At 39.8% G+C, this 26,626-nt stretch overlaps 1 protein-coding gene across 1 annotated transcript in view; it reads left to right on the forward strand.

Moving 5' to 3' along the window:
- LOC110504940 (receptor-type tyrosine-protein phosphatase-like N) overlaps nucleotides 1-26,626 on the forward strand; it is a 233,826-nt gene that overhangs the window by 182,847 nt on the left and 24,353 nt on the right. Inside the window, exons 7-11 of the mRNA XM_036965260.2 lie at nucleotides 674-699; nucleotides 1,331-1,599; nucleotides 2,409-2,495; nucleotides 2,576-2,655; nucleotides 4,109-4,173. Of these exons, the coding sequence (XP_036821155.2) occupies nucleotides 674-699; nucleotides 1,331-1,599; nucleotides 2,409-2,495; nucleotides 2,576-2,655; nucleotides 4,109-4,173 (527 nt within the window). The remainder of the gene's footprint in view (nucleotides 1-673; nucleotides 700-1,330; nucleotides 1,600-2,408; nucleotides 2,496-2,575; nucleotides 2,656-4,108; nucleotides 4,174-26,626) is intronic.

Genomic DNA, 26,626 nt, shown 5'->3' on the forward strand with positions numbered 1-26,626 from the left:
TTAAGTTTAGGAGTTAGGTTAACGGTTTAAGGTTAGGTGAAGGCTTGTTAACATGCTAAGTAGTTGCAAAGTAGCTAACAAGTTGCAGGTAGTTGAAAGTTGCTAATTCGCTAAAATGCTAAATTTGTAAGTGATGAGATTCAAACTCGCAACTTTTGGGTTGCTAGACATTCGCGTTACCCATCCACCCCGACCAACCACCCTCTAGTTGATTTTGCCTCAAGTAACCATCTGTCTTGTGTAATCATACAAAAACGTAACATATCATTCCAAATGGAGAGCCTTCGGATTTGCATACAGAATAATACAAAATGCTCTGAGACCAGGTTGGTATACAAAATGACCTGTGAAGTGCTGTGCCCACGTACTACAGCACACTGTTACCCTTTTCCTCTTGTTGGACCATCCTAATCTCACGAGCTGCCAGGATGGCATATCAGGGCAGTCCTTTTCAACACAGTTCGTGTAAACTATGGTGGGATGCCTCACAAGGCTAGCGCAGTACATCTTGGTTTGGCTCGATATGTGTGAAAAGGGGGTATATCTGTCTGCACACAGAAAGGCCCATAGTCATTTAATACCAATGAATAATGAATACATTACATGAGTCATTTCCTATACTCCATCTGCCTTGTTGAAAAAGGCCTTTATATTGCTCCCTCTTGTTTTTCAGAGCCACTTACCAATGATCCAAAGAAGGTATGTTCAGATCAGACAGGAGTATACATGGTACATAAAGTACATCAAATGTCATGTGACGAAAACATGTTGTTTACTGTAACACAATGACCGTATAACCATAATCTTCATGTGTGTCCTCCTCCTTCTTCTTCTCCTCCTCATCTTCATTCCTCCTTCGCCTCCTCCTGCTCCTCCTCCTCTGCCTCTTCCTCCTCTTCCTCTTCCATCTTCCCTCCACCTCCTCCTGCTCCTCCTCCTTCTTCTCCTCCTCATCTTCATCCTCCTTCCTCCTTCGCCTCCTCCTGCTCCTCTTCCTCTGCCTCTTCCTCCTCTTCCTCCTCCATCTTCCCTCCACCTCCTCCTGCTCCTCCTCCTCATCTTCCTCATCTTCATCTTCCTTCCTCCTTCACCTCCTCCGCCTCCTCATGCTCCTCCTCCTCTGCCTCTTCCTCCTCCATCTTCCCTCCACCTCCTTCTGCTCCTCCTCCTCATCTTCCTCATCTTCATCTTCCTTCCTCCTTCGCCTCCTCCTCCTTCTCCTCCTCATCTTCCTCATCTTCATCTTCCTTCCTCCTTCGACCTCCTCCTGCTCCTCCTCCTCTGCCTCTTCCTCCTCCGTCTTCCCTCCACCTCTTCCTCCTATACACAGACTCAGCAGGTTCTTAAAAGCAGTGACACAGTGCCCGAAAAGGTAGAGAAAGCTCCCGTCCTTGTCCGTGGGCCCAAAGTGGTCCCTACCCTGGCCTCAGCTGCCACTAGTCCCCCCATCACGGCACCTCTAGAGGGCAGCGTGACGGCCAAGGACTCCTCCGTCTCTGTGGAGGATGTGAAAGAGAAGGTGAAAAGCTCCAATATCCCAGCTGCTGAGAGGGGAACAGCAGACAGGGAGAAGTATGGATACATCGTCACCAACCAGAGGTCTGTTCTGGTAACTGACTGTGTGAATATCTAGTTTAATAACCTCTCATAGTACATAATACAGGCTGGACTGGGTCATCCTGTTACAAATGGATATGACGTACGTTAAATGTATCGGTGCCTGAGTCCCTTGTATCATTAGCTCGTCAATGCCGGATGGCAAGGTCACATGCTGTGATGTTGAGTCTTGACTCAGGTCACATGCTGTGATGTTGAGTATCTAAGGTCACATGCTGTGATGTTGAGTCTCGACTCAGGTCACATGCTGTGATGTTGAGTCTCTAGGGTTTTATGCTGTGATGTTGAGTCTCTAAGGTCACATGCTGTGATGTTGAGTATCTAAGGTCACATGCTGTGATGTTGAGTCTCGACTCAGGTCACAGGCTGTGATGTTGAGTCTCTAGGGTTTTATGCTGTGATATTGAGTCTAGACTCAGGTCACATGCTGTGATGTTGAGTCTCTAGGGCTTTATGCTGTGATGTTGAGTCTCTAAGGTCACATGCTGTGATGTTGAGTCTCTAAGGTCACATGCTGTGATGTTGAGTCTCTAAGTTCACATGCTGTGATGTTGAGTCTAGACTCAGGTCACATGCTGTGATGTTGAGTCTCTAGGGTTTTATGCTGTGATTTTGAGACTAGACTCTCAGGTCATATGCTGTGATGTTGAGTCTAGGCCCTAAGGTCACATGCTGTGATGTTGAGTCTAGGCCGTAAGGTCACATGCTGTGATGTTGAGTCTCTAAGGTCATATGCATGTTGATGAACGTGTTGATTGTGTGTTGTGGTTGGTGTTGTTATTGTTCTCCAGTCCTCTCAGTCTGTATAATGGGGTGAAACTACTGGGCGTACTTGCAGAGAGGATCCACCTGACTACCAGCAGCTTCATCAACATCAGGTAGTGCACTGTGTGTGTGTGTGGTGTGTTTGTGTGTAGGCATGTGTGTGTAAGCTAATCGACTCATTTTGTTCCTCCAGTGTGGTGGGCCCTGCCCTGACGTTCAGGATCAGGCAGAACCCTCAGAACATGAGTGCAGAGGATATGGCTGAGAAGGCTGGTGAGAACATCTCTCTCTCTCTATCTCTCTCTCTCTCTCTCTCTCTCTCTCTCTCTCTCTCTCTCCCTGTCTCTGTCTCTATGTCTCTGTCTCTATGTCTCTCTCTCTATGTCTCTCTCTCTCTCTCTCTTTCTGTCTCTGTCTCTATGTCTCTCTCTCTATGTCTCTCTCTCTATGTCTCTCTCTCTCTGTCTCTCTCTGTCTCTCTCCCTCTCTGTCTTTCTCTGTCTCTCTCTATGTCTCTCTCTCTCTCTCTCGCTCTCTCTCTCTGTCTCTCTGTTTCTCTCTCTCTGTCTCTCTCTCTCAATTCAATTCAATTCAAGGGGCTTTATTGGCATGGGAAACATGTGTTAACATTGCCAAAGCAAGTGAGGTAAATAATATACAAAAGTTAATTAAACAATAAAAATGAACAGTAAACATTACACATACAGAAGTTTCAAAACAATAAAGACATTACAAGTGTCATATTATATATAAAATATATACAGTGTTGTAACAATGTACAAATGGTTAAAGAACACAAAGGAAAATAAATAAGCATAAATATGGGTTGTATTTACACTGGTGTTTGTTCTTCACTGCTTGCCCTTTTCTTGTGGCAACAGGTCACAAATCTTGCTGCTGTGATGGCACACTGTGGTATTTCACCCAGTAGATATGGGAGTTTATAAAAAATTGGATTTGTTTTCAAATTCTTTGTGGATCTGTGTAATCTGAGGGAAATATGTATCTCTAATATGGCCATATGTTGGACAGGAGGTTAGGAAGTGCAGCTCAGTTTCCACCTCATTTTGTGGGCAGTGAGCACATAGCCTGTCTTCTCTTGAGAGCCAGGTCTGACTACGGTGGCCTTTCTCAATAGCAAGGCTATGCTCACTGAGTCTGTACATAGCCTGTCTTCTCTTGAGAGCCAGGTCTGACTACGGCAGCCTTTCTCAATAGCAAGGCTATGCTCACTGAGTCTGTACATAGCCTGTCTTCTCTTGAGAGCCAGGTCTGACTACGGCAGCCTTTCTCAATAGCAAGGCTATGCTCACTGAGTCTGTACATAGTGAAATCTGTACGAGTCTGCTGTTAATGATAATGCAGAGGATTTTCCCAAGGTTGCTGTTGACTCATATCCCATGGTATTTATTGGGGTAAAATTTGTCTCCACTTTTGTGGATTGGGGTGATCAGTCCTTCGTTCCAAATAAAAGATGCCAGAGCTGAGGATGATGTTAAAGTTGGAATTGTGGTCTGTATATTTTATTTCATTTAAGACAACACAAAGAACACAAAGATCAACAACACAGGACATTTTGGGTTGGAGGGTTTGTATTTTGTCTGTAATCAATGTAATTGGATAATCCAGTGGGTTCTAGTGGAACCAGTGGGCATAGACAGAATAGTGTGTTAAAAATTGTGAATAACGACTGTTTTGGTTTGTTGTGTGTTTTTGTCTCTGTCAGCATCTCAGAAGTCCTTTCTGGAGTCTGAGACAGGGTTGAAGATACTGCAGACTGGTGTGGGAGAGGTACAGTACAACTTCCTTCTGCCCTTCTTCATGTCATCAACCCTCTCTAGAGGGGGAACACTTAGACGAGGGTGACGCTCTCTGCATTTATGCCTTCTCTCTCTCTCTCTCTCTCTCTCTCTCTCAATTCAATTTCAATTCAAGGGCTTTATTGGCATGGGAAACATGTGTTAACATTGCCAAAGCAAGTGAGGTAGATAATATATAAAGTGAATATTCTCTCTCTTCCTCCCTCCATGTGTTTGTAACGCTGCTAGGAGATGAGTAATACAATAGAATGATACAGGACAACCTTGCTAAATGTCTATATATTCCCCCACTCCTCTCTCTCTTCCCCACTCGTCTCTCTCCTCTCCCCCCACTCCTCACTCCTCTATCTTCCCCCTCTCCTCTCTCTTCCACCTCTCCTCTCTCTCCTCTCTCTTCCCCCTCTCCTCTCTCTTCCAACACTCCTCTCTCTCCTCTCTCTTACCCCTCTCCTCTCTCTCCTCTCTCTTCCCCCACTCCTCTCTCTTCCCCCTCTCCTCTCTCTTCCCCCTCTCCTCTCTCTCCTCTCTCTTCCCACACTCCTCTCTCTTCCCCCTCTCCTCTCTCTCCTCTCTCTTCCCCACTCGTCTCTCTCCTCTCTCTTCCCCCTCTCCTCTCTCTTCCCCCTCTCCTCTCTCTCCTCTCTCTTCCCCTCTCCTCTCTCTCCTCTCTCTTCCCCCACTCCTCTCTCTCTTCCCCTACTCCTCTCTCTTCCCCCGTCTACTCTCTCTTCCCCCTCTCCTCTCTATTCCCCCTCTCCTCTCTCTCCTCTCTCTTCCCCCTCTCCTCTCTCTCTCCTCTCTCTTCCCCCTCTCCTCTCTCTTCCCCCTCTCCTCTCTCTCCTCTCTCTTCCCCCACTCCTCTCTCTCCTCTCTCTTCTCCCCCTCTAAGGTTTACAGTTAGAGTTAAAGTTACGATAAGGTTTACAGTAAGGGTTACGGTAAGGTTTACGGTTAGTGTTACGGTAAGGTTTACGGTTAGAGATATGGTAAGGTTTACGGTTAGGGTTACGGTAAGGTTTACGGTTAGAGTTACGGTAAGGTTTACGGTTAAGGTTATGGTAAGGTGTACAGTTAGGGTTACGGTGAGGTTAGAGTTACGGTAAGGTTTACAGTAAGGGTTAAGGTAAGGTTTACAGTAAGGGTTACGGTATGGTTTACGGTTAGAGTTACGGGAAGGTTTACAGTTAGGGTTACGGTAAGGTTTACGGTTAAGGTTACGAGAAGGTGTACAGTTAGGGTTACGGTAAGGTTAGAGTTACGGTAAGGTTTACAGTAAGGGTTACGGTAAGGTTTACAGTAAGGGTTACGGTAAGGTTTACGGTTAGAGTTATGGGAAGGTTTACGGTTAGAGTTACAGTAAGGTTTACGGTTTGAGTTACGGTAAGGTTTACGGTTAGAGTTACGGTAATGTTTATGGTTAGAGTTACGGTAAGGTTTACGGTTAGAGATATGGTAAGGTTTACGGTTAGGGTTGCGGTTAGAGATATGGTAAGGTTTACGGTTAGAGATATGGTAAGGTTTACGGTTAGAGTTACGGTTAGAGTTACGGTTAGGGTTACGGTTACGGTTACAGTAAGGTTAGGGGTTAAGGTATCAGACCTCAGGATAAGACCCAGATGTAGACCGTTTGAAATAATAAATGTTTATTTATGAAACAGGGGGCAGGCAAACGACAGGTCAAAGGCAGGCAGAGGTCAGTAATCCAGGGCAAAGTCTGTAAGGTACAGAACGGCAGGCAGGCTCAGGGTCAGGTAGGCAGAATGATCAACAACCGGGAGAAAACAGGAACTAACAAGAAACAGGAGTACAGTCAAAACAAAAACGCTGGTAGACTTGACGAGACAAGACGAACTGGCAACAGACAAACAGAGAACACGGGTATAAATACACCGGGGATAATGAGGAAGACGGGCGACACCTGGAGGGGGGTGGAGACGAGCACAAAGACAAGTGAAACAGATCAGGGTGTGACATAAGGTAAGAGTAGGGTTAGGGTAGGGATGTCTTAAGGACCCTGGATAGCACTGGCACTGAGTCATTTGTTCTCATGTGTTTTCATCCCTTCACATACAGTGCATTCGGAAAGTATTCAGACCCCTTGACTTTTTCCACATTTTGTTACGTTACAGCCTCATTCTAAAATGGGTTAAATAAATGTTTTTCCCTCATCAATCTACACACAATACCCCATAATGACAAAGCAAAAACTGTTTTTTAGAAATGCTTGCACAAATAAAAAACTGATATCGTATTTACATAAATATTCAGACTTTTCATTGATCACCTTTGAGATGTTTCTACAACTTGATTCTACCTGTGGTAAATTCAATTGATAGTTGGATGCGCTGGTCAAAATTGACACACAAAAATATGCTTTTTTACAAAAATAAGACAATGTAAGAGGTGACATGGTTGGCAGCCCCATGGGCCTGTTAAGATTTATGATTTTTACTCAATTTCTCTGTCATACTAACCTATAACGAGCCTTTGGTTGATCAATGGGCAACGCCCAGGCACCTATCAAGAGGCCTTGGCTAACCCCAGCTCTTTTCCTAACCTTAACCTAATTCTCCTAACCTGCAATGACATTTTAAGAAAAATAAGTGTTAAGTAAAAAATAGAAAATAAAAGTAACAAATAAATAAAAACAGCAGCAGTAAAATAACAATACAGGTTTATATACAGGGTGTTATGGTACAGAGTCAATGTGGAGGCTATATACAGGGTGTTATGGTACAGAGTCAATGTGGAGGCTATACACAGGGTGTTATGGTACAGAGTCAATGTGGAGGCTATATACAGGGTGTTACAGTACAGAGTCAATGTGGAGACTATATACAGGGTGTTACGGTACAGAGTCAATGTGGAGGCTATATACAGGGTATTACGGTACAGAGTCAATGTGGAGGCTATATACAGGGTGTTACGGTACAGAGTCAATGTGGAGGCTATATACAGGGTATTACGGTACAGAGTCAATGTGGAGGCTATATACAGGGTGTTACGGTACAGAGTCAATGTGGAGGCTATATACAGGGTGTTACGGTACAGAGTCAATGTGGAGGCTATATACAGGGTATTACGGTACAGAGTCAATGTGGAGGCTATATACAGGGTGTTACGGTACAGAGTCAATGTGGAGGCTATATACAGGGTATTACGGTGCAGAGTCAATGTGGAGGCTATATACAGGGTGTTACGGTACAGAGTCAATGTGGAGGCTATATACAGGGTGTTATGGTACAGAGTCAATGTGGAGGCTATACACAGGGTGTTACGGTACAGAGTTAATGTGGAGGCTATATAAAGGGTATTACGGTACAGAGTCAATGTGGAGGCTATATACAGGGTGTTACGGTACAGAGTCAATGTGGAGGCTAAATACAGGGTATTACGGTACAGAGTCAATGTGGAGGCTATATACAGGGTGTTACGGTACAGAGTCAATGTGGAGGCTAAATACAGGGTGTTACAGTACAGAGTCAATGTGGAGGCTATATACAGGGTATTACGGTACAGAGTCAATGTGGAGGCTATATACAGGGTGTTACGGTACAGAGTCAATGTGGAGGCTATATACAGGGTGTTATGGTACAGAGTCAATGTGGAGGCTATATACAGGGTGTTACGGTACAGAGTCAATGTGGAGGCTATATACAGGGTGTTACGGTACAGAGTCAATGTGGAGGCTATATACAGGGTGTTATGGTACAGAGTCAATGTGGAGGCTATATACAGGGTGTTACGGATATTTCACCTCACTCAAAACCTCCTATTTTGGGGGTGTGTGGTTAAAACCATGATTTGGTCAAACAGTAAAGAGCATTATCTACCGTCATTATTCCTGTAATGAACGTGTCTTGCTGCCAGACAGTAACCCCAAGCACACATCAAAATTCACAAAGAAATGGTTAATTGACCACAAAAATCAACATTTTTGCAATGGCCATCTCAGTCTCCGGACTTCAACCCCATTGAAAACCTGTGGTTGGAATTGAAAGAGGACAGTCCATAATTACTGATGAAGAATATCAAGGATCTGGACGGATTCTTTATGGTGGTCTAAGATCCCTGTCGTAAAATAAAAGGTGAAGAAAAGTTTGAAGAAAAAAAAACAATTTAGTAAATCTCTAAATAAAGCCTAAGACATGGACCACATGGATGCCTGTACCTTGTGTAAAAATATTACTTAGCTTGTCCACTATAACAGGTTCAAGCGTAACCAGATTAACTTGCTTTGAAGATGAAAACTACTTTCAACGCACACACAAACCCCGTGTCCCAGTCGCTAGACTAGTGACTTCAGCCGCCATCTAGTGGAAATGAATGGTAACTAGAGCTTCAGCCGCCATCTAGTGGAAATTAATGGTAACTAGAGCTTTGGCTGCCATCTAGTGGAAATGAATGGTAACTAGAGCTTTGGCTGCCATCTAGTGGAAATGAATGGTAACTAGAGCTTTGGCTGCCATCTAGTGGAAATTAATGGTAACTACACTAGTTAGTTGGCCGGTGTCAAAGTAGACTTTAATAATATATGCCATTCAGCAGACACCTTTATCCAAAGCAAACTGGGTACATGGTAGTGGAAACAGACCATAGAAACAGGATTACAATGTTGATATCATGGATGGTCAGTCCTTGTATCTATAGCTCTGTCTATTAATCTGAGAGTGGTTACATTTCTCCAGGCCCATCAATCAGCGTTTTACCCAAAGAGGAGCAGGGAGACACTGTTTCTACTGCTGATTGACACTTTAAGAAATTAAAATGCAGATTAAATACACAACAAAAATTGTTACAGATACTATATAAATGTCCCATCACTCAGACAGTCAGTGAATAGACAACATCCAGCACAGCAAACAATCAATCAATCAAATACATTTTACAAAAAGCCCTTTTTACATCAGAAATAATAACCACAGTGATTATAGAAGGTGCAACAGTTCAACACCTCAGGAGCAAATGTCAGTTGGCTTTTCATAGCTGATCATACGTATGTTGAGAGAGAGAGAGTCGAAACATTCATATGTTGAGAGAGAGAGTCGAAACATTAATATGTTGAGAGAGAGAGAGAGTCGAAACATTCGTATGTTGAGAGAGAGAGAGTCGAAACATTCATATGTTGAGAGAGAGAGAGAGTCAAAACATTAATATGTTGAGAGAGAGAGAGAGTCGAAACATTCGTATGTTGAGAGAGAGAGAGTCGAAACATTCATATGTTGAGAGAGAGAGAGAGTCGAAACATTAATATGTTGAGAGAGAGAGAGAGTCGAAACATTCGTATGTTGAGAGAGAGAGAGTCGAAACATTCATGTGTTGAGAGAGAGAGAGTAGAAACATTAATATGTTGAGAGAGAGAGTCGAAACATTCGTATGTTGAGAGAGAGAGAGTCGAAACATTAATATGTTGAGAGAGAGAGAGAGAGTCGAAACATTCGTATGTTGAGAGAGAGAGAGAGTCAAAACATTAATATGTTGAGAGAGAGAGTCGAAACATTAATATGTTGAGAGAGAGAGAGAGAGTCGAAACATTCATGTGTTGAGAGAGAGAGAGAGTCAAAACATTCGTATGTTGAGAGAGAGAGAGTCGAAACATTCATATGTTGAGAGAGAGAGTCGAAACATTCGTAGGTTGAGAGAGAGAGAGAGTCGAAACATTAATATGTTGAGAGAGAGAGAGAGAGTCGAAACATTCATATGTTGAGAGAGAGAGAGAGAACTCTATACAGTTTTTCAATAACTCACAGTACCAAAACAATAAAGATGGTGTCAATTCAGCTACCCAAAACATCAACTGCATATTCCAAAAAGCAGCATCGAAAGCAAATTTGAGAAAACCAAAGCAATGCAACATCAGAAGCAAAAATCAAAATGTTTCTGACAAATGGTTTGATAATGAATGTAAAACAATTAGAAAACACCTAAGACAAATGTCAAACAAAAAACATAAGCAGCAAAACAACCCAGAGCTACGATATGAATACTTTGAAACTCTGAAACAGTATAAACAAACACTGAAATGCAAGAAATTGAATTATACCAACAAGACACTTGATGAAATTGAAAACGCAATTGACCAAAATCAGTTCTGGGACATGTGGAACAATTTAAGCACAACAAAGCCACAAGAATTAGCCATACAAGATGTAGGAATTTGGAAAACTTACTTTGATAATCTATACAAAAACATCCCACAAAAAGACTTAAACCAGAACCAATTAGAAATTAAAGAAAAATTGAACATCCTGGAATCAGTCATTAAAAACAACCAAAATCCATTAGATTACCCAATAACCCAACAAGAACTAAATGAAAAGCTCAAATCTATTAAATCAAAAAAGGCTTGTGGTGTAGACAACATCAGAAATGAAATGCTGAAAAACAGCACACCTGAGTTGCAAAATGCTGTGCTTAAATTGTTCAACATGGTTTTAACTTCTGGCTGCTTCCCTGATGTCTGGAACCAGGGGCTCATCTCCCCTATCCACAAAAGTGGAGACAAATCAGACCCCAATAATTACAGGGGAATTTGCGTCAACAGTAACTTGGGAAAGATTTTCTGTAGCATTTTGAATTCAAGAATTCAAACCTTTCTTCAAGAAAAAAATGTAATAAGTAAATGTCAAATTGTCTTTCTCCCTAACCATCGCACTACTGACCATATATACACCTTACACACACTAATTAATAAACACGTCCACCAAAAAAAAGAGGGCAAAATCTTTGCTTGCTTTATTGACTTTAAAAAAGCATTTGATTCGATTTGGCACGAAGGGCTATTCTACAAAATTCTACAAAGTGGGCTTGGTGGTAAGGTGTATGACTTAATAAAATGTATGTACACAGAAAATAAGTGTGCAATAAAAATCAAAAACCAAAGAACAGAATTTTTTTCACAATGTCGAGGTGTGAGACAAGGCTGCAATTTGAGTCCAAATCTTTTCAACATTTATATCAATGAATTAGCAGACATGTTGGACCAATCTCCAGCCCCAGGACTCACACTATTTGACACAGAGGTGAAATACCTGCTATATGCTGATGACTTGGTACTTCTATCACCAACCAAAGAAGGTCTTCAACAAAACATTAATATTCTGGAGCAATATTGCCATAATTGGGCCCTGGCAGTAAATTTCCAAAAAACTAAAATCATGATTTTCCAAAAAAAACCCAGATGTCAGAAACAAAAATGTAAATTCACCCTGAACAACACCTTAATTGAACACACAAAAAATTACACCTACCTTGGTCTGACCATATCTGCATCGGGAAACTTTAATATGGCAGTGAAGGCACTCAAAGAAAAAGCCCGCAGAGCAATGTATGCAATAAAAATGAAATTATTCAAAATCAACATCCCAATTAGAATTTGGACTAAAATATTTGACAGTGTAATCCTACCAATAGCACTTTATGGAAGTGAGGTTTGGGGGCCACTCAATAAACTGGATTTTAAAATGTGGGACAAACATCCAATTGAAACCCTACATGCAGAATTCTGTCGGAAAATTCTACAAGTCCAGAGAAATACACCAACTAATGCATGTAGGGCAGAATTGGGCCGTTTTCCAGTAATAATGAAAATACAGAAAAGATCATTAAAATTTTGGCTACATCTAAATTCAAGTCCAAATTCGAGTCTGCAATTTAAAGCACTTCAAGACCAAGAGCTGAGCCCAGAAACGAGCCCTCTCAGTCAGCTGGTGTTGGACCTCACCAACCAAGCTGACACCAGCACTGCTTCAAAAAAAAGAATTCCAATAAACAAAATCATGAACCAATCAAAGGAATCATACTTACAATACTGGAAAAACGAAACAAAATCCCAAAGCCGACTAAATTGCTATCTGACCCTAAACAGAGAATATGAATTGGCTGATTATCTCTACTCTGTCAGAGATACGAAGCAGAGACAGATCCTTACCAAGTACAGGCTGAGTGACCACCGATTGGCAATAGAAACCGGCAGACATAAAAAGACATGGCTACCCAAAGAGGAGCGTGTATGTGGTCACTGCATGACAGGGGAGGTAGAGACAGAGATGCACTTTCTCCTTTACTGTGATAAATATTCCTCACAAAGAGACTCATTATTCACAGAAATGACTACATATATTCCAAATTTTTACAAATTGAACCCAGAGGAAAAACTAAGAATACTCATGGGCGAAGGAGCAATGGCTCCTCTTGCAGCCAAATATGTATTTTCCTGCCATAGCCTGAGGGACACTGAATAATAACATCTGCATAGTAAACAGTAACTTACTTATTATTACTATTATTGTTATTACTATAATTATTAATGTTTACTGTAGACTGTTACCATTTTATTGTATTTATTTTTGTATTTAATTTTGTATTATTATTTACTACCATTTTATATTATTATTTGCTATCATTTATAATTTTGTTACAATGTATATTGCATACATTGTTGCTTTGGCAATATTGACACAATGTTTTTCATGCCAATAAAGCAGCTTGAATTTGAATTTGAATTTGAATTTGAGAGAGAGTCGAAACATTCGTATGTTGAGAGAGAGAGAGAGTCGAAACATTAATATGTTGAGAGAGAGAGAGTCAAAACATTCGTATGTTGAGAGAGAGAGAGTCGAAACATTCATATGTTGAGAGAGAGAGTCGAAACATTAATATGTTGAGAGAGAGAGAGAGTCGAAACATTCATATGTTAAGAGAGAGAGAGTCAAAACATTCGTATGTTGAGAGAGAGAGAGTCAAAACATTCGTATGTTGAGAGAGAGAGAGTCGAAACATTAATATGTTGAGAGAGAGAGAGAGAGTCAAAACATTCGTATGTTGAGAGAGAGAGAGTCGAAACATTAATATGTTGAGAGAGAGAGAGAGAGAGTCAAAACATTCGTATGTTGAGAGAGAGAGAGAGAGTCAAAACATTCATATGTTGAGAGAGAGAGTCGAAACATTCATATGTTGAGAGAGAGAGAGTCGAAACATTAATATGTTGAGAGAGAGAGAGAGAGTCGAAACATTAATATGTTGAGAGAGAGAGAGAGAGTCGAAACATTAATATGTTGAGAGAGAGAGAGAGAGTCGAAACATTAATATGTTGAGAGAGAGAGAGAGTCGAAACATTAATATGTTGAGAGAGAGAGTCGAAACATTAATATGTTGAGAGAGAGAGAGTCAAAACATTCGTATGTTGAGAGAGAGAGAGTCGAAACATTAATATGTTGAGAGAGAGAGTCGAAACATTCATATGTTGAGAGAGAGAGAGAGTCAAAACATTCGTATGTTGAGAGAGAGAGTCGAAACATTAATATGTTGAGAGAGAGAGAGAGAGTCGAAACATTCGTATGTTGAGAGAGAGAGAGTCGAAACATTAATATGTTGAGAGAGAGAGTCGAAACATTCATATGTTGAGAGAGAGAGTCGAAACATTCATGTGTTGAGAGAGAGAGTCGAAACATTAATATGTTGAGAGAGAGAGAGAGAGTCGAAACATTAATATGTTGAGAGAGAGAGTCGAAACATTCATGTGTTGAGAGAGAGAGAGAGTCAAAACATTCATATGTTGAGAGAGAGAGAGTCGAAACATTAATATGTTGAGAGAGAGAGAGTCAAAACATTCATATGTTGAGAGAGAGAGAGTCGAAACATTAATATGTTGAGAGAGAGAGAGAGAGTCAAAACATTCGTATGTTGAGAGAGAGAGAGTCGAAACATTCGTATGTTGAGAGAGAGAGAGTCGAAACATTCATATGTTGAGAGAGAGAGAGTCGAAACATTCATATTTTGAGAGAGAGAGAGAGTCGAAACATTAATATGTTGAGAGAGAGAGAGAGTCGAAACATTAATATGTTGAGAGAGAGAGAGAGTCGAAACATTCGTATGTTGAGAGAGAGAGAGTCGAAACATTAATATGTTGAGAGAGAGAGAGTCGAAACATTAATATGTTGAGAGAGAGAGAGTCGAAACATTGGTATGTTGAGAGAGAGAGAGAGAGTCGAAACATTCATATGTTGAGAGAGAGAGAGAGTCAAAACATTCATATGTTGAGAGAGAGAGAGAGAGTCAAAACATTCATATGTTGAGAGAGAGAGTCGAAACATTCATATGTTGAGAGAGAGAGAGAGAGTCAAAACATTCATATGTTGAGAGAGAGAGAGAGAGTCGAAACATTCGTATGTTGAGAGAGAGAGTCGAAACATTCATATGTTGAGAGAGAGAGAGTCGAAACATTCGTATGTTGAGAGAGAGAGAGAGTCGAAACATTCATATGTTGAGAGAGAGAGTCGAAACATTCGTATGTTGAGAGAGAGAGAGTCGAAACATTCATATGTTGAGAGAGAGAGAGTCGAAACATTAATATGTTGAGAGAGAGAGAGTCAAAACATTAATATGTTGAGAGAGAGAGAGTCGAAACATTCATATGTTGAGAGAGAGAGAGTCAAAACATTCGTATGTTGAGAGAGAGAGAGTCGAAACATTAATATGTTGAGAAAGAGTGAGAGAGTCAAAACATTCGTATGTTGAGAGAGAGAGAGTTGAAACATTAATATGTTGAGAGAGAGAGAGAGAGTCAAAACATTCGTATGTTGAGAGAGAGAGAGTCGAAACATTAATATGTTGAGAGAGAGAGTCAAAACATTCGTATGTTGAGAGAGAGAGAGAGTCAAAACATTCATGTGTTGAGAGAGTCGAAACATTAATATGTTGAGAGAGAGAGAGAGAGTCGAAACATTAATATGTTGAGAGAGAGAGAGTCGAAACATTAATATGTTGAGAGAGAGAGAGTCAAAACATTCATATGTTGAGAGAGTCGAAACATTAATATGTTGAGAGAGAGAGAGAGAGTCAAAACATTCATATGTTGAGAGAGAGAGAGAGTCAAAACATTCATATGTTGAGAGAGAGAGAGTCGAAACATTAATATGTTGAGAGAGAGAGAGTCAAAACATTCATATGTTGAGAGAGAGAGAGTCGAAACATTCGTATGTTGAGAGAGAGAGAGTCGAAACATTAATATGTTGAGAGAGAGAGAGTCGAAACATTCATATGTTGAGAGAGAGAGAGAGTCGAAACATTAATATGTTGAGAGAGAGAGAGTTGAAACATTCGTATGTTGAGAGAGAGAGTAGGAACATTAATATGTTGAGAGAGAGAGAGTCGAAACATTAATATGTTGAGAGAGAGAGAGAGAGAGTCGAAACATTCATATGTTGAGAGAGAGAGAGAGAGTCGAAACATTCGTATGTTGAGAGAGAGAGTCGAAACATTCGTATGTTGAGAGAGAGAGAGTCGAAACATTCGTATGTTGAGAGAGAGAGAGTCGAAACATTCATATGTTGAGAGAGAGAGAAAGTCGAAACATTAATATGTTGAGAGAGAGAGAGTCGAAACATTAATATGTTGAGAGAGAGAGAGTCGAAACATTCGTATGTTGAGAGAGAGAGAGAGAGTCGAAACATTCATATGTTGAGAGAGAGAGAGAGTCAAAACATTCATATGTTGAGAGAGAGAGAGAGTCAAAACATTCATATGTTGAGAGAGAGAGTCGAAACATTCATATGTTGAGAGAGAGAGAGAGAGTCGAAACATTCATATGTTGAGAGAGTCGAAACATTCGTATGTTGAGAGAGAGAGTCGAAACATTCGTATGTTGAGAGAGAGAGTCGAAACATTCGTATGTTGAGAGAGAGAGAGAGTCGAAACATTCATATGTTGAGAGAGAGAGAGTCGAAACATTCGTATGTTGAGAGAGAGAGTCGAAACATTAATATGTTGAGAGAGAGAGAGTCAAAACATTAATATGTTGAGAGAGAGCGAGTCGAAACATTCATATGTTGAGAGAGAGAGAGTCAAAACATTCGTATGTTGAGAGAGAGAGAGTCGAAACATTAATATGTTGAGAAAGAGTGAGAGTCAAAACATTCGTATGTTGAGAGAGAGAGAGTCGAAACATTAATATGTTGAGAGAGAGAGAGAGAGTCAAAACATTCGTATGTTGAGAGAGAGAGTCGAAACATTAATATGTTGAGAGAGAGAGTCAAAACATTCGTATGTTGAGAGAGAGAGAGAGAGTCAAAACATTCATGTGTTGAGAGAGAGAGTCGAAACATTAATATGTTGAGAGAGAGAGAGAGAGTCGAAACATTAATATGTTGAGAGAGAGAGAGTCGAAACATCAATATGTTGAGAGAGAGAGAGTCAAAACATTCATATGTTGAGAGAGTCGAAACATTAATATGTTGAGAGAGAGAGAGAGAGTCAAAACATTCATATGTTGAGAGAGAGAGAGAGTCAAAACATTCATATGTTGAGAGAGAGAGAGTCGAAACATTAATATGTTGAGAGAGAGAGAGAGAGTCGAAACATTAATATGTTGAGAGAGAGAGAGTCGAAACATTCATATGTTGAGAGAGAGAGAGTCGAAACATTCGTATGTTGAGAGAGAGAGAGAGTCGAAACATTCATATGTTGAGAGAGAGAGAGTCGAAACATTCATATGTTGAGAGAGAGAGAGTCGAAACATTAATATGTTGAGAGAGAGTCGAAACATTCATATGTTGAGAGAGAGAGAGAGAGTCGAAACATTAATATGTTGAGAGAGAGAGTCAAAACATTCGTATGTTGAGAGAGAGAGAGTCGAAACATTCATATGTTGAGAGAGAGAGTCAAAACATTAATATGTTGAGAGAGAGTCGAAACATTAATATGTTGAGAGAGAGAGTCGAAACATTCATATGTTGAGAGAGAGAGAGAGTCAAAACATTCGTATGTTGAGAGAGAGAGAGAGAGTCGAAACATTCATATGTTGAGAGAGAGAGAGAGTCAAAACATTCATATGTTGAGAGAGAGAGAGAGTCAAAACATTCATATGTTGAGAGAGAGAGAGAGTCGAAACATTAATATGTTGAGAGAGAGAGAGAGTCGAAACATTAATATGTTGAGAGAGAGAGAGAGTCGAAACATTCGTATGTTGAGAGAGAGAGAGTCGAAACATTAATATGTTGAGAGAGAGAGAGTCGAAACATTAATATGTTGAGAGAGAGAGAGTCGAAACATTGGTATGTTGAGAGAGAGAGAGAGAGTCGAAACATTCATATGTTGAGAGAGAGAGAGAGTCAAAACATTCATATGTTGAGAGAGAGAGAGAGAGTCAAAACATTCATATGTTGAGAGAGAGAGTCGAAACATTCATATGTTGAGAGAGAGAGAGAGAGTCAAAACATTCATATGTTGAGAGAGAGAGAGAGAGTCGAAACATTCGTATGTTGAGAGAGAGAGTCGAAACATTCATATGTTGAGAGAGAGAGAGTCGAAACATTCGTATGTTGAGAGAGAGAGAGAGTCGAAACATTCATATGTTGAGAGAGAGAGTCGAAACATTCGTATGTTGAGAGAGAGAGAGTCGAAACATTCATATGTTGAGAGAGAGAGAGTCGAAACATTAATATGTTGAGAGAGAGAGAGTCAAAACATTAATATGTTGAGAGAGAGAGAGTCGAAACATTCATATGTTGAGAGAGAGAGAGTCAAAACATTCGTATGTTGAGAGAGAGAGAGTCGAAACATTAATATGTTGAGAAAGAGTGAGAGAGTCAAAACATTCGTATGTTGAGAGAGAGAGAGTTGAAACATTAATATGTTGAGAGAGAGAGAGAGAGTCAAAACATTCGTATGTTGAGAGAGAGAGAGTCGAAACATTAATATGTTGAGAGAGAGAGTCAAAACATTCGTATGTTGAGAGAGAGAGAGAGTCAAAACATTCATGTGTTGAGAGAGTCGAAACATTAATATGTTGAGAGAGAGAGAGAGAGTCGAAACATTAATATGTTGAGAGAGAGAGAGTCGAAACATTAATATGTTGAGAGAGAGAGAGTCAAAACATTCATATGTTGAGAGAGTCGAAACATTAATATGTTGAGAGAGAGAGAGAGAGTCAAAACATTCATATGTTGAGAGAGAGAGAGAGTCAAAACATTCATATGTTGAGAGAGAGAGAGTCGAAACATTAATATGTTGAGAGAGAGAGAGTCAAAACATTCATATGTTGAGAGAGAGAGAGTCGAAACATTCGTATGTTGAGAGAGAGAGAGTCGAAACATTAATATGTTGAGAGAGAGAGAGTCGAAACATTCATATGTTGAGAGAGAGAGAGAGTCGAAACATTAATATGTTGAGAGAGAGAGAGTTGAAACATTCGTATGTTGAGAGAGAGAGTAGGAACATTAATATGTTGAGAGAGAGAGAGTCGAAACATTAATATGTTGAGAGAGAGAGAGAGAGAGTCGAAACATTCATATGTTGAGAGAGAGAGAGAGAGTCGAAACATTCGTATGTTGAGAGAGAGAGTCGAAACATTCGTATGTTGAGAGAGAGAGAGTCGAAACATTCGTATGTTGAGAGAGAGAGAGTCGAAACATTCATATGTTGAGAGAGAGAGAAAGTCGAAACATTAATATGTTGAGAGAGAGAGAGTCGAAACATTAATATGTTGAGAGAGAGAGAGTCGAAACATTCGTATGTTGAGAGAGAGAGAGAGAGTCGAAACATTCATATGTTGAGAGAGAGAGAGAGTCAAAACATTCATATGTTGAGAGAGAGAGAGAGTCAAAACATTCATATGTTGAGAGAGAGAGTCGAAACATTCATATGTTGAGAGAGAGAGAGAGAGTCGAAACATTCATATGTTGAGAGAGTCGAAACATTCGTATGTTGAGAGAGAGAGTCGAAACATTCGTATGTTGAGAGAGAGAGTCGAAACATTCGTATGTTGAGAGAGAGAGAGAGTCGAAACATTCATATGTTGAGAGAGAGAGAGTCGAAACATTCGTATGTTGAGAGAGAGAGTCGAAACATTAATATGTTGAGAGAGAGAGAGTCAAAACATTAATATGTTGAGAGAGAGCGAGTCGAAACATTCATATGTTGAGAGAGAGAGAGTCAAAACATTCGTATGTTGAGAGAGAGAGAGTCGAAACATTAATATGTTGAGAAAGAGTGAGAGTCAAAACATTCGTATGTTGAGAGAGAGAGAGTCGAAACATTAATATGTTGAGAGAGAGAGAGAGAGTCAAAACATTCGTATGTTGAGAGAGAGAGTCGAAACATTAATATGTTGAGAGAGAGAGTCAAAACATTCGTATGTTGAGAGAGAGAGAGAGAGTCAAAACATTCATGTGTTGAGAGAGAGAGTCGAAACATTAATATGTTGAGAGAGAGAGAGAGAGTCGAAACATTAATATGTTGAGAGAGAGAGAGTCGAAACATCAATATGTTGAGAGAGAGAGAGTCAAAACATTCATATGTTGAGAGAGTCGAAACATTAATATGTTGAGAGAGAGAGAGAGAGTCAAAACATTCATATGTTGAGAGAGAGAGAGAGTCAAAACATTCATATGTTGAGAGAGAGAGAGTCGAAACATTAATATGTTGAGAGAGAGAGAGAGAGTCGAAACATTAATATGTTGAGAGAGAGAGAGTCGAAACATTCATATGTTGAGAGAGAGAGAGTCGAAACATTCGTATGTTGAGAGAGAGAGAGAGTCGAAACATTCATATGTTGAGAGAGAGAGAGTCGAAACATTCATATGTTGAGAGAGAGAGAGTCGAAACATTAATATGTTGAGAGAGAGTCGAAACATTCATATGTTGAGAGAGAGAGAGAGAGTCGAAACATTAATATGTTGAGAGAGAGAGTCAAAACATTCGTATGTTGAGAGAGAGAGAGTCGAAACATTCATATGTTGAGAGAGAGAGTCAAAACATTAATATGTTGAGAGAGAGTCGAAACATTAATATGTTGAGAGAGAGAGTCGAAACATTCATATGTTGAGAGAGAGAGAGAGTCAAAACATTCGTATGTTGAGAGAGAGAGAGAGAGTCGAAACATTCATATGTTGAGAGAGAGAGAGAGTCAAAACATTCATATGTTGAGAGAGAGAGAGAGTCAAAACATTCATATGTTGAGAGAGAGAGTCGAAACATTCATATGTTGAGAGAGAGAGAGAGAGTCGAAACATTCATATGTTGAGAGAGAGAGAGAGAGTCGAAACATTCGTATGTTGAGAGAGAGAGTCGAAACATTCGTATGTTGAGAGAGAGAGTCGAAACATTCGTATGTTGAGAGAGAGAGAGAGTCGAAACATTCATATGTTGAGAGAGAGAGAGTCGAAACATTCGTATGTTGAGAGAGAGAGAGTCGAAACATTAATATGTTGAGAGAGAGAGAGTCAAAACATTAATATGTTGAGAGAGTCAAAACATTCATATGTTGAGAGAGAGAGAGTCAAAACATTCGTATGTTGAGAGAGAGAGAGTCGAAACATTAATATGTTGAGAAAGAGTGAGAGTCAAAACATTCGTATGTTGAGAGAGAGAGTCGAAACATTAATATGTTGAGAGAGAGAGAGAGAGTCAAAACATTCGTATGTTGAGAGAGAGAGTCGAAACATTAATATGTTGAGAGAGAGAGTCAAAACATTCGTATGTTGAGAGAGAGAGAGAGAGTCAAAACATCCATGTGTTGAGAGAGAGAGAGTCGAAACATTAATATGTTGAGAGAGAGAGAGAGAGTCGAAACATTAATATGTTGAGAGAGAGAGAGTCGAAACATCAATATGTTGAGAGAGAGAGAGTCAAAACATTCATATGTTGAGAGAGTCGAAACATTAATATGTTGAGAGAGAGAGAGAGAGTCAAAACATTCATATGTTGAGAGAGAGAGAGAGTCAAAACATTCATATGTTGAGAGAGAGAGAGTCGAAACATTAATATGTTGAGAGAGAGAGTCGAAACATTAATATGTTGAGAGAGAGAGAGTCGAAACATTCATATGTTGAGAGAGAGAGAGTCGAAACATTCGTATGTTGAGAGAGAGAGAGAGTCGAAACATTCATATGTTGAGAGAGAGAGAGTCGAAACATTCATATGTTGAGAGAGAGAGAGTCGAAACATTAATATGTTGAGAGAGAGAGTCGAAACATTCATATGTTGAGAGAGAGAGAGAGAGTCGAAACATTAATATGTTGAGAGAGAGAGAGAGTCAAAACATTCGTATGTTGAGAGAGAGAGAGTCGAAACATTCATATGTTGAGAGAGAGAGTCAAAACATTAATATGTTGAGAGAGAGTCGAAACATTAATATGTTGAGAGAGAGAGTCGAAACATTCATATGTTGAGAGAGAGAGAGTCAAAACATTCGTATGTTGAGAGAGAGAGAGAGAGTCGAAACATTCGTATGTTGAGAGAGAGAGAGTCGAAACATTAATATGTTGAGAGAGAGAGAGAGAGTCGAAACATTCATGTGTTGAGAGAGAGAGAGTCGAAACATTCGTATGTTGAGAGAGAGAGAGTCGAAACATTAATATGTTGAGAGAGAGAGTCGAAACATTAATATGTTGAGAGAGAGAGAGAGAGTCGAAACATTCGTATGTTGAGAGAGAGAGAGTCGAAACATTAATATGTTGAGAGAGAGAGAGTCGAAACAGCCGGACCTTGGACAAGGTAGCACATTCGTTGAAACGAGTCAAAAATAAATCTGTGGAAAAACAATTCTACTTCGATTCCCTTTGTGGATGGGGTGTATCTTTTGAATTCACTGTTGAATGGCCTGCTCCTATTCCGTTTTTCGTAAACACCATCCCGCTCACCCAAAGTGATCGATAGTATATCTTGGCTCACACTGTGATGGTGATTCTGAGCGCTGAGGTTCATACAGCGAGTTCTGGTCTTCACTGTTCTCACTCTCCGTCAGCTCCATCTGTTGTGTAGTTCAAATCAAATGTATTTATAAAGCCCTTCTTACATCAGCTGATGTCACAAAGTGCTGTACAGAAACCCAGCCTAAAACCCCAAACAGCAAGCAATGCAGGTGTAGAAGCACGGTGGCTAGGAAAAACTCCCTAGAAAGGCCAAAACCTAGGAAGAAACCTAGAGAGGAACCAGGCTATGTGGGGTGGCCAGTCCTCTTCTGGCTGTGCTGTGTGGAGATTATAACAGAACATGGCCAAGATGTTCAAATGTTCATAAATGACCAGCAGGGTCAAATAATAATAATCACAGTGGTTGTAGAGGGTGCAACAAGTCAGCACCTCAGGAGTAACTGTCAGTTGGCTTTTCATAGCCGATCATTCAGAGTATCTCTACCACTCCTGCTGTCTGTAGAGAGTTGAAAACAACAGGTCTGGGACAAGTAGCACATCCGGTGAACAGGTCAGGGTTCCACAGCCGCAGGCAGAACAGTTGAAACTGGAGCAGCAGCACGACCAGGTGGACTGGGGACAGCAAGGAGTCATCATGCCAGGTAGTTCTAATTCATCTAGCCTGGTGCTATACAGCTCATGTTTGAATTACTACTTGTTGTTGCCATCTTCGTTGTCCGCCCCTAACCTCACTGTCTTCGATAACACAGACAATTTGTTGATTCCTGCCAGTGACACACTGGCGTCAGTCGTTACTATGGCAATTTGAGATGGAGCTGACCATAGCTCAAATTAACATAGTTGACGATAAAAAATACTAAATATAGAGATGTTTTTGTGTTAAATACACATGTTTAGTATTAGTGGATTGAAAACATCTCTTTGTTTAGATTTACTTCCTAAAGTGTTTTCATTCCCCTTTAAGAGATGATAGTGTTTCCATTCCCCTTTAAGAGTTGATACTGTTTCCATTCCCCTTTAAGAGTTGATAGTGTTTCCATTCCCCTTTAAGAGATGATAGTGTTTCCATTCCCCTTTAAGAGTTGATAGTGTTTCCATTCCCCTTTAAGAGATGATAGTGTTTCCATTCCCCTTTAAGAGTTGATACTGTTTCCATTCCCCTTTAAGAGTTGATAGTGTTTCCATTCCCCTTTAAGAGTTGATAGTGTTTCCATTCCCCTTTAAGAGTTGATAGTGTTTCCATTCCCCTTTAAGAGATGATAGTGTTTCCATTCCCCTTTAAGAGTTGATAGTGTTTTCATTCCCCTTTAAGAGATGATAGTGTTTCCATTCCCCTTTAAGAGATGATAGTGTTTCCATTCCCCTTTAAGAGATGATAGTGTTTCCATTCCCCTTTAAGAGATGATAGTGTTTCCCTTTAAGAGATGATAGTGTTTCCATTCCCCTTTAAGAGATGATAGTGTTTCCCTTTAAGAGAAGAAAGTGTTTCCCTTTAAGAGATGACAGTGTTTCCCTTTAAGAGTTGATAGTGTTTCCATTCCCCTTTAAGAGATGATAGTGTTTCCATTCCCCTTTAAGAGATGATAGTGTTTCCATTCCCCTTTAAGAGTTGATAGTGTTTTCATTCCCCTTTAAGAGTTGATAGTGTTTTCATTCCCCTTTAAGAGTTGATAGTGTTTCCATTCCCCTTTAAGAGATGATAGTGTTTCCATTCCCCTTTAAGAGATGATAGTGTTTCCATTCCCCTTTAAGATATGATAGTGTTTCCATTCCCCTTTAAGAGATGATAGTGTTTCCCTTTAAGAGATTATAGTGTTTCCCTTTAAGAGATGATAGTGTTTCCCTTTAAGAGATGATAGTGTTTCCCTTTAAGAGATGATAGTGTTTCCCTTTAAGAGATGATAGTGTTTCCCTTTAAGAGATGATAGTGTTTCCCTTTAAGAGATGATAGTGTTTCCCTTTAAGAGATGATAGTGTTTCCATTCCCCTTTAAGAGATGATAGTGTTTCCCTTTAAGAGTTGACGGTGTGCTCAGTGATGTGGGCTGGTGTGGATAAAATGCCAGGGACAAATTCTTGTCCCAGTCTGCCCCTGCTGCTGTTCTGTTCGCTCCCACAGACTGCCTATCCTATCCAAGACATCAAACCCGACCCGCCCCCACCTCCGTTACTCTCCCCATCCCAAAAAGCAACATGTGGAGCTGTGCCTTTTTGAAGTGACAAGTGGCGGCGTCAGTTGAATGGAGTTTGAAGGAGAGCTAGAGGCCTCGCATTGCAGCCCGGGAGAGCGCAGAGAGAGAGAGAGAGGGAGAAGCACATGTTTATTTATTTCCTTTCCCTTCCTCTTTGCTTGAGTGTAGGCCTAGGCTACTTGCTACAAGTTTCCACAATCCTTTTCAAATGACTTTTTCCGGGTATTATTCGTGATATCAGGGGCTTGTCGGAACTTAAATGTGATATTGGGTCGTGCATCATGAGTGGAAGAAAGAGAAAGAGCTCCTCTAGTGCTCTACCGGCCACATTAGCCGTATCTGATTCAGGAGAGATGCAGAGGTTGATCCGGGTGGAAACCACCCCAGTGCTGAAATGTAGGATGGATTGTGGTGAGTGTTATTTTTAGTCTCTAGATATATATATATTTTTTTTGTGAAATGAATTGGTCTGTATGAGTCAAGCTTTATGGTTTAACAACTTACATTTTTTTTTTTACATTTGTGCTAAATATTACATTGAGTAGACGACTCACTCAGAACTAAGTACAAGGGCAGCTTCTTTCAGGACTACTTAAAGATCAATTATTTTAGTGGAAACAAACGTTTTGGGCCTCATTGCTCATATCGTAAAGGATGCGATGGATTCTTATTTTCCAACTAAATTAATTAATAAAAACAATGTAGACTGTCAAAAAAAAAGAGAGGACATTTTCTATGAACACATGTAGGCAAACTACTAATAACATGGCCTGAAATGAAATGTATTATAACGATGATAATACTAATAAATAATTAGCCAACATTTAAAGCCTATTCATTAATACACCTGCATAATTTAAACCTAGGCCTGCTACAGGTCATTTCCAATTAAAATGCAGAGCTAAGTGCTTGTTATATGAATGCATTCAGTTGATCAAAAGGAACAACTTGAATTAATTGATTTTTGGTTACAGAATAACCTGGAAAGATTTATATAATAGGCCTTCTGGTGAATTAGTCATGTTTATATAATAGGCCTCCTGGTGAATTAGTCATGTTTATATAATAGGCCTCCTGGTGAATTAGTCATGTTTATATAATAGGCCTGCTGGTGAATTAGTGATGTTTATATAATAAGCCTTCTGGTGAATTAGTCATGTTTATATAATAGGCCTGCTGGTGAATTAGTGATGTTTATATAATAAGCCTTCTGGTGAATTAGTGATGTTTATATAATAAGCCTTCTGGTGAATTAGTCATGTTTATATAATAGGCCTGCTGGTGAATTAGTGATGTTTATATAATAAGCCTTCTGGTGAATTAGTCATGTTTATATAATAGGCCTGCTGGTGAATTAGTCATGTTTATATAATAGGCCTTCTGGTGAATTAGTCATGTTTATATAAAAGGCCTGCTGGTGAATTAGTGATGTTTATATAATAGGCCTGCTGGTGAATTAGTGATGTTTATATAATAGGCCTCCTGGTGCATTAGTCATGTTTATATAATAGGCCTGCTGGTGAATTAGTCATGTTTATATAATAGGCCTGCTGGTGAATTAGTGATGTTTATATAATAGGCCTGCTGGTGAATTAGTGATGTTTATATAATAGGCCTGCTGGTGAATTAGTCATGTTTATATAATAGGCCTGCTGGTGAATTAGTCATGTTTATATAATAAGCCTTCTGGTGAATTAGTGATGTTTATATAATAAGCCTTCTGGTGAATTAGTCATGTTTATATAATAGGCCTGCTGGTGAATTAGTGATGTTTATATAATAAGCCTTCTGGTGAATTAGTCATGTTTATATAATAGGCCTGCTGGTGAATTAGTCATGTTTATATAATAGGCCTTCTGGTGAATTAGTCATGTTTATATAAAAGGCCTGCTGGTGAATTAGTGATGTTTATATAATAGGCCTGCTGGTGAATTAGTGATGTTTATATAATAGGCCTGCTGGTGAATTAGTCATGTTTATATAATAGGCCTGCTGGTGATTTAGTGATGTTTATATAATAGGCCTGCTGGTGAATTAGTGATGTTTATATAATAGGCCTGCTGGTGAATTAGTGATGTTTATATAATAGGCCTCCTGGTGCATTAGTCATGTTTATATAATAGGCCTGCTGGTGAATTAGTCATGTTTATATAATAGGCCTGCTGGTGAATTAGTGATGTTTATATAATAGGCCTGCTGGTGAATTAGTGATGTTTATATAATAGGCCTGCTGGTGAATTAGTGATGTTTATATAATAGGCCTCCTGGTGCATTAGTCATGTTTATATAATAGGCCTGCTGGTGAATTAGTCATGTTTATATAATAGGCCTGCTGGTGAATTAGTGATGTTTATATAATAGGCCTGCTGGTGAATTAGTCATGTTTATATAATAGGCCTGCTGGTGAATTAGTCATGTTTATATAATAGGCCTGCTGGTGAATTAGTCATGTTTATATAATAGGCCTGCTGGTGAATTAGTCATGTTTATATAATAGGCCTGCTGGTGAATTAGTGATGTTTATATAATAGGCCTCCTGGTGAATTAGTCATGTTTATATAATAGGCCTGCTGGTGAATTAG

This window comes from Oncorhynchus mykiss, chromosome 3 (genome assembly GCF_057628025.1).
Source record: "Oncorhynchus mykiss isolate SJ-2025 chromosome 3, ASM5762802v1, whole genome shotgun sequence".
Lineage (NCBI taxonomy): Eukaryota > Metazoa > Chordata > Actinopteri > Salmoniformes > Salmonidae > Oncorhynchus > Oncorhynchus mykiss.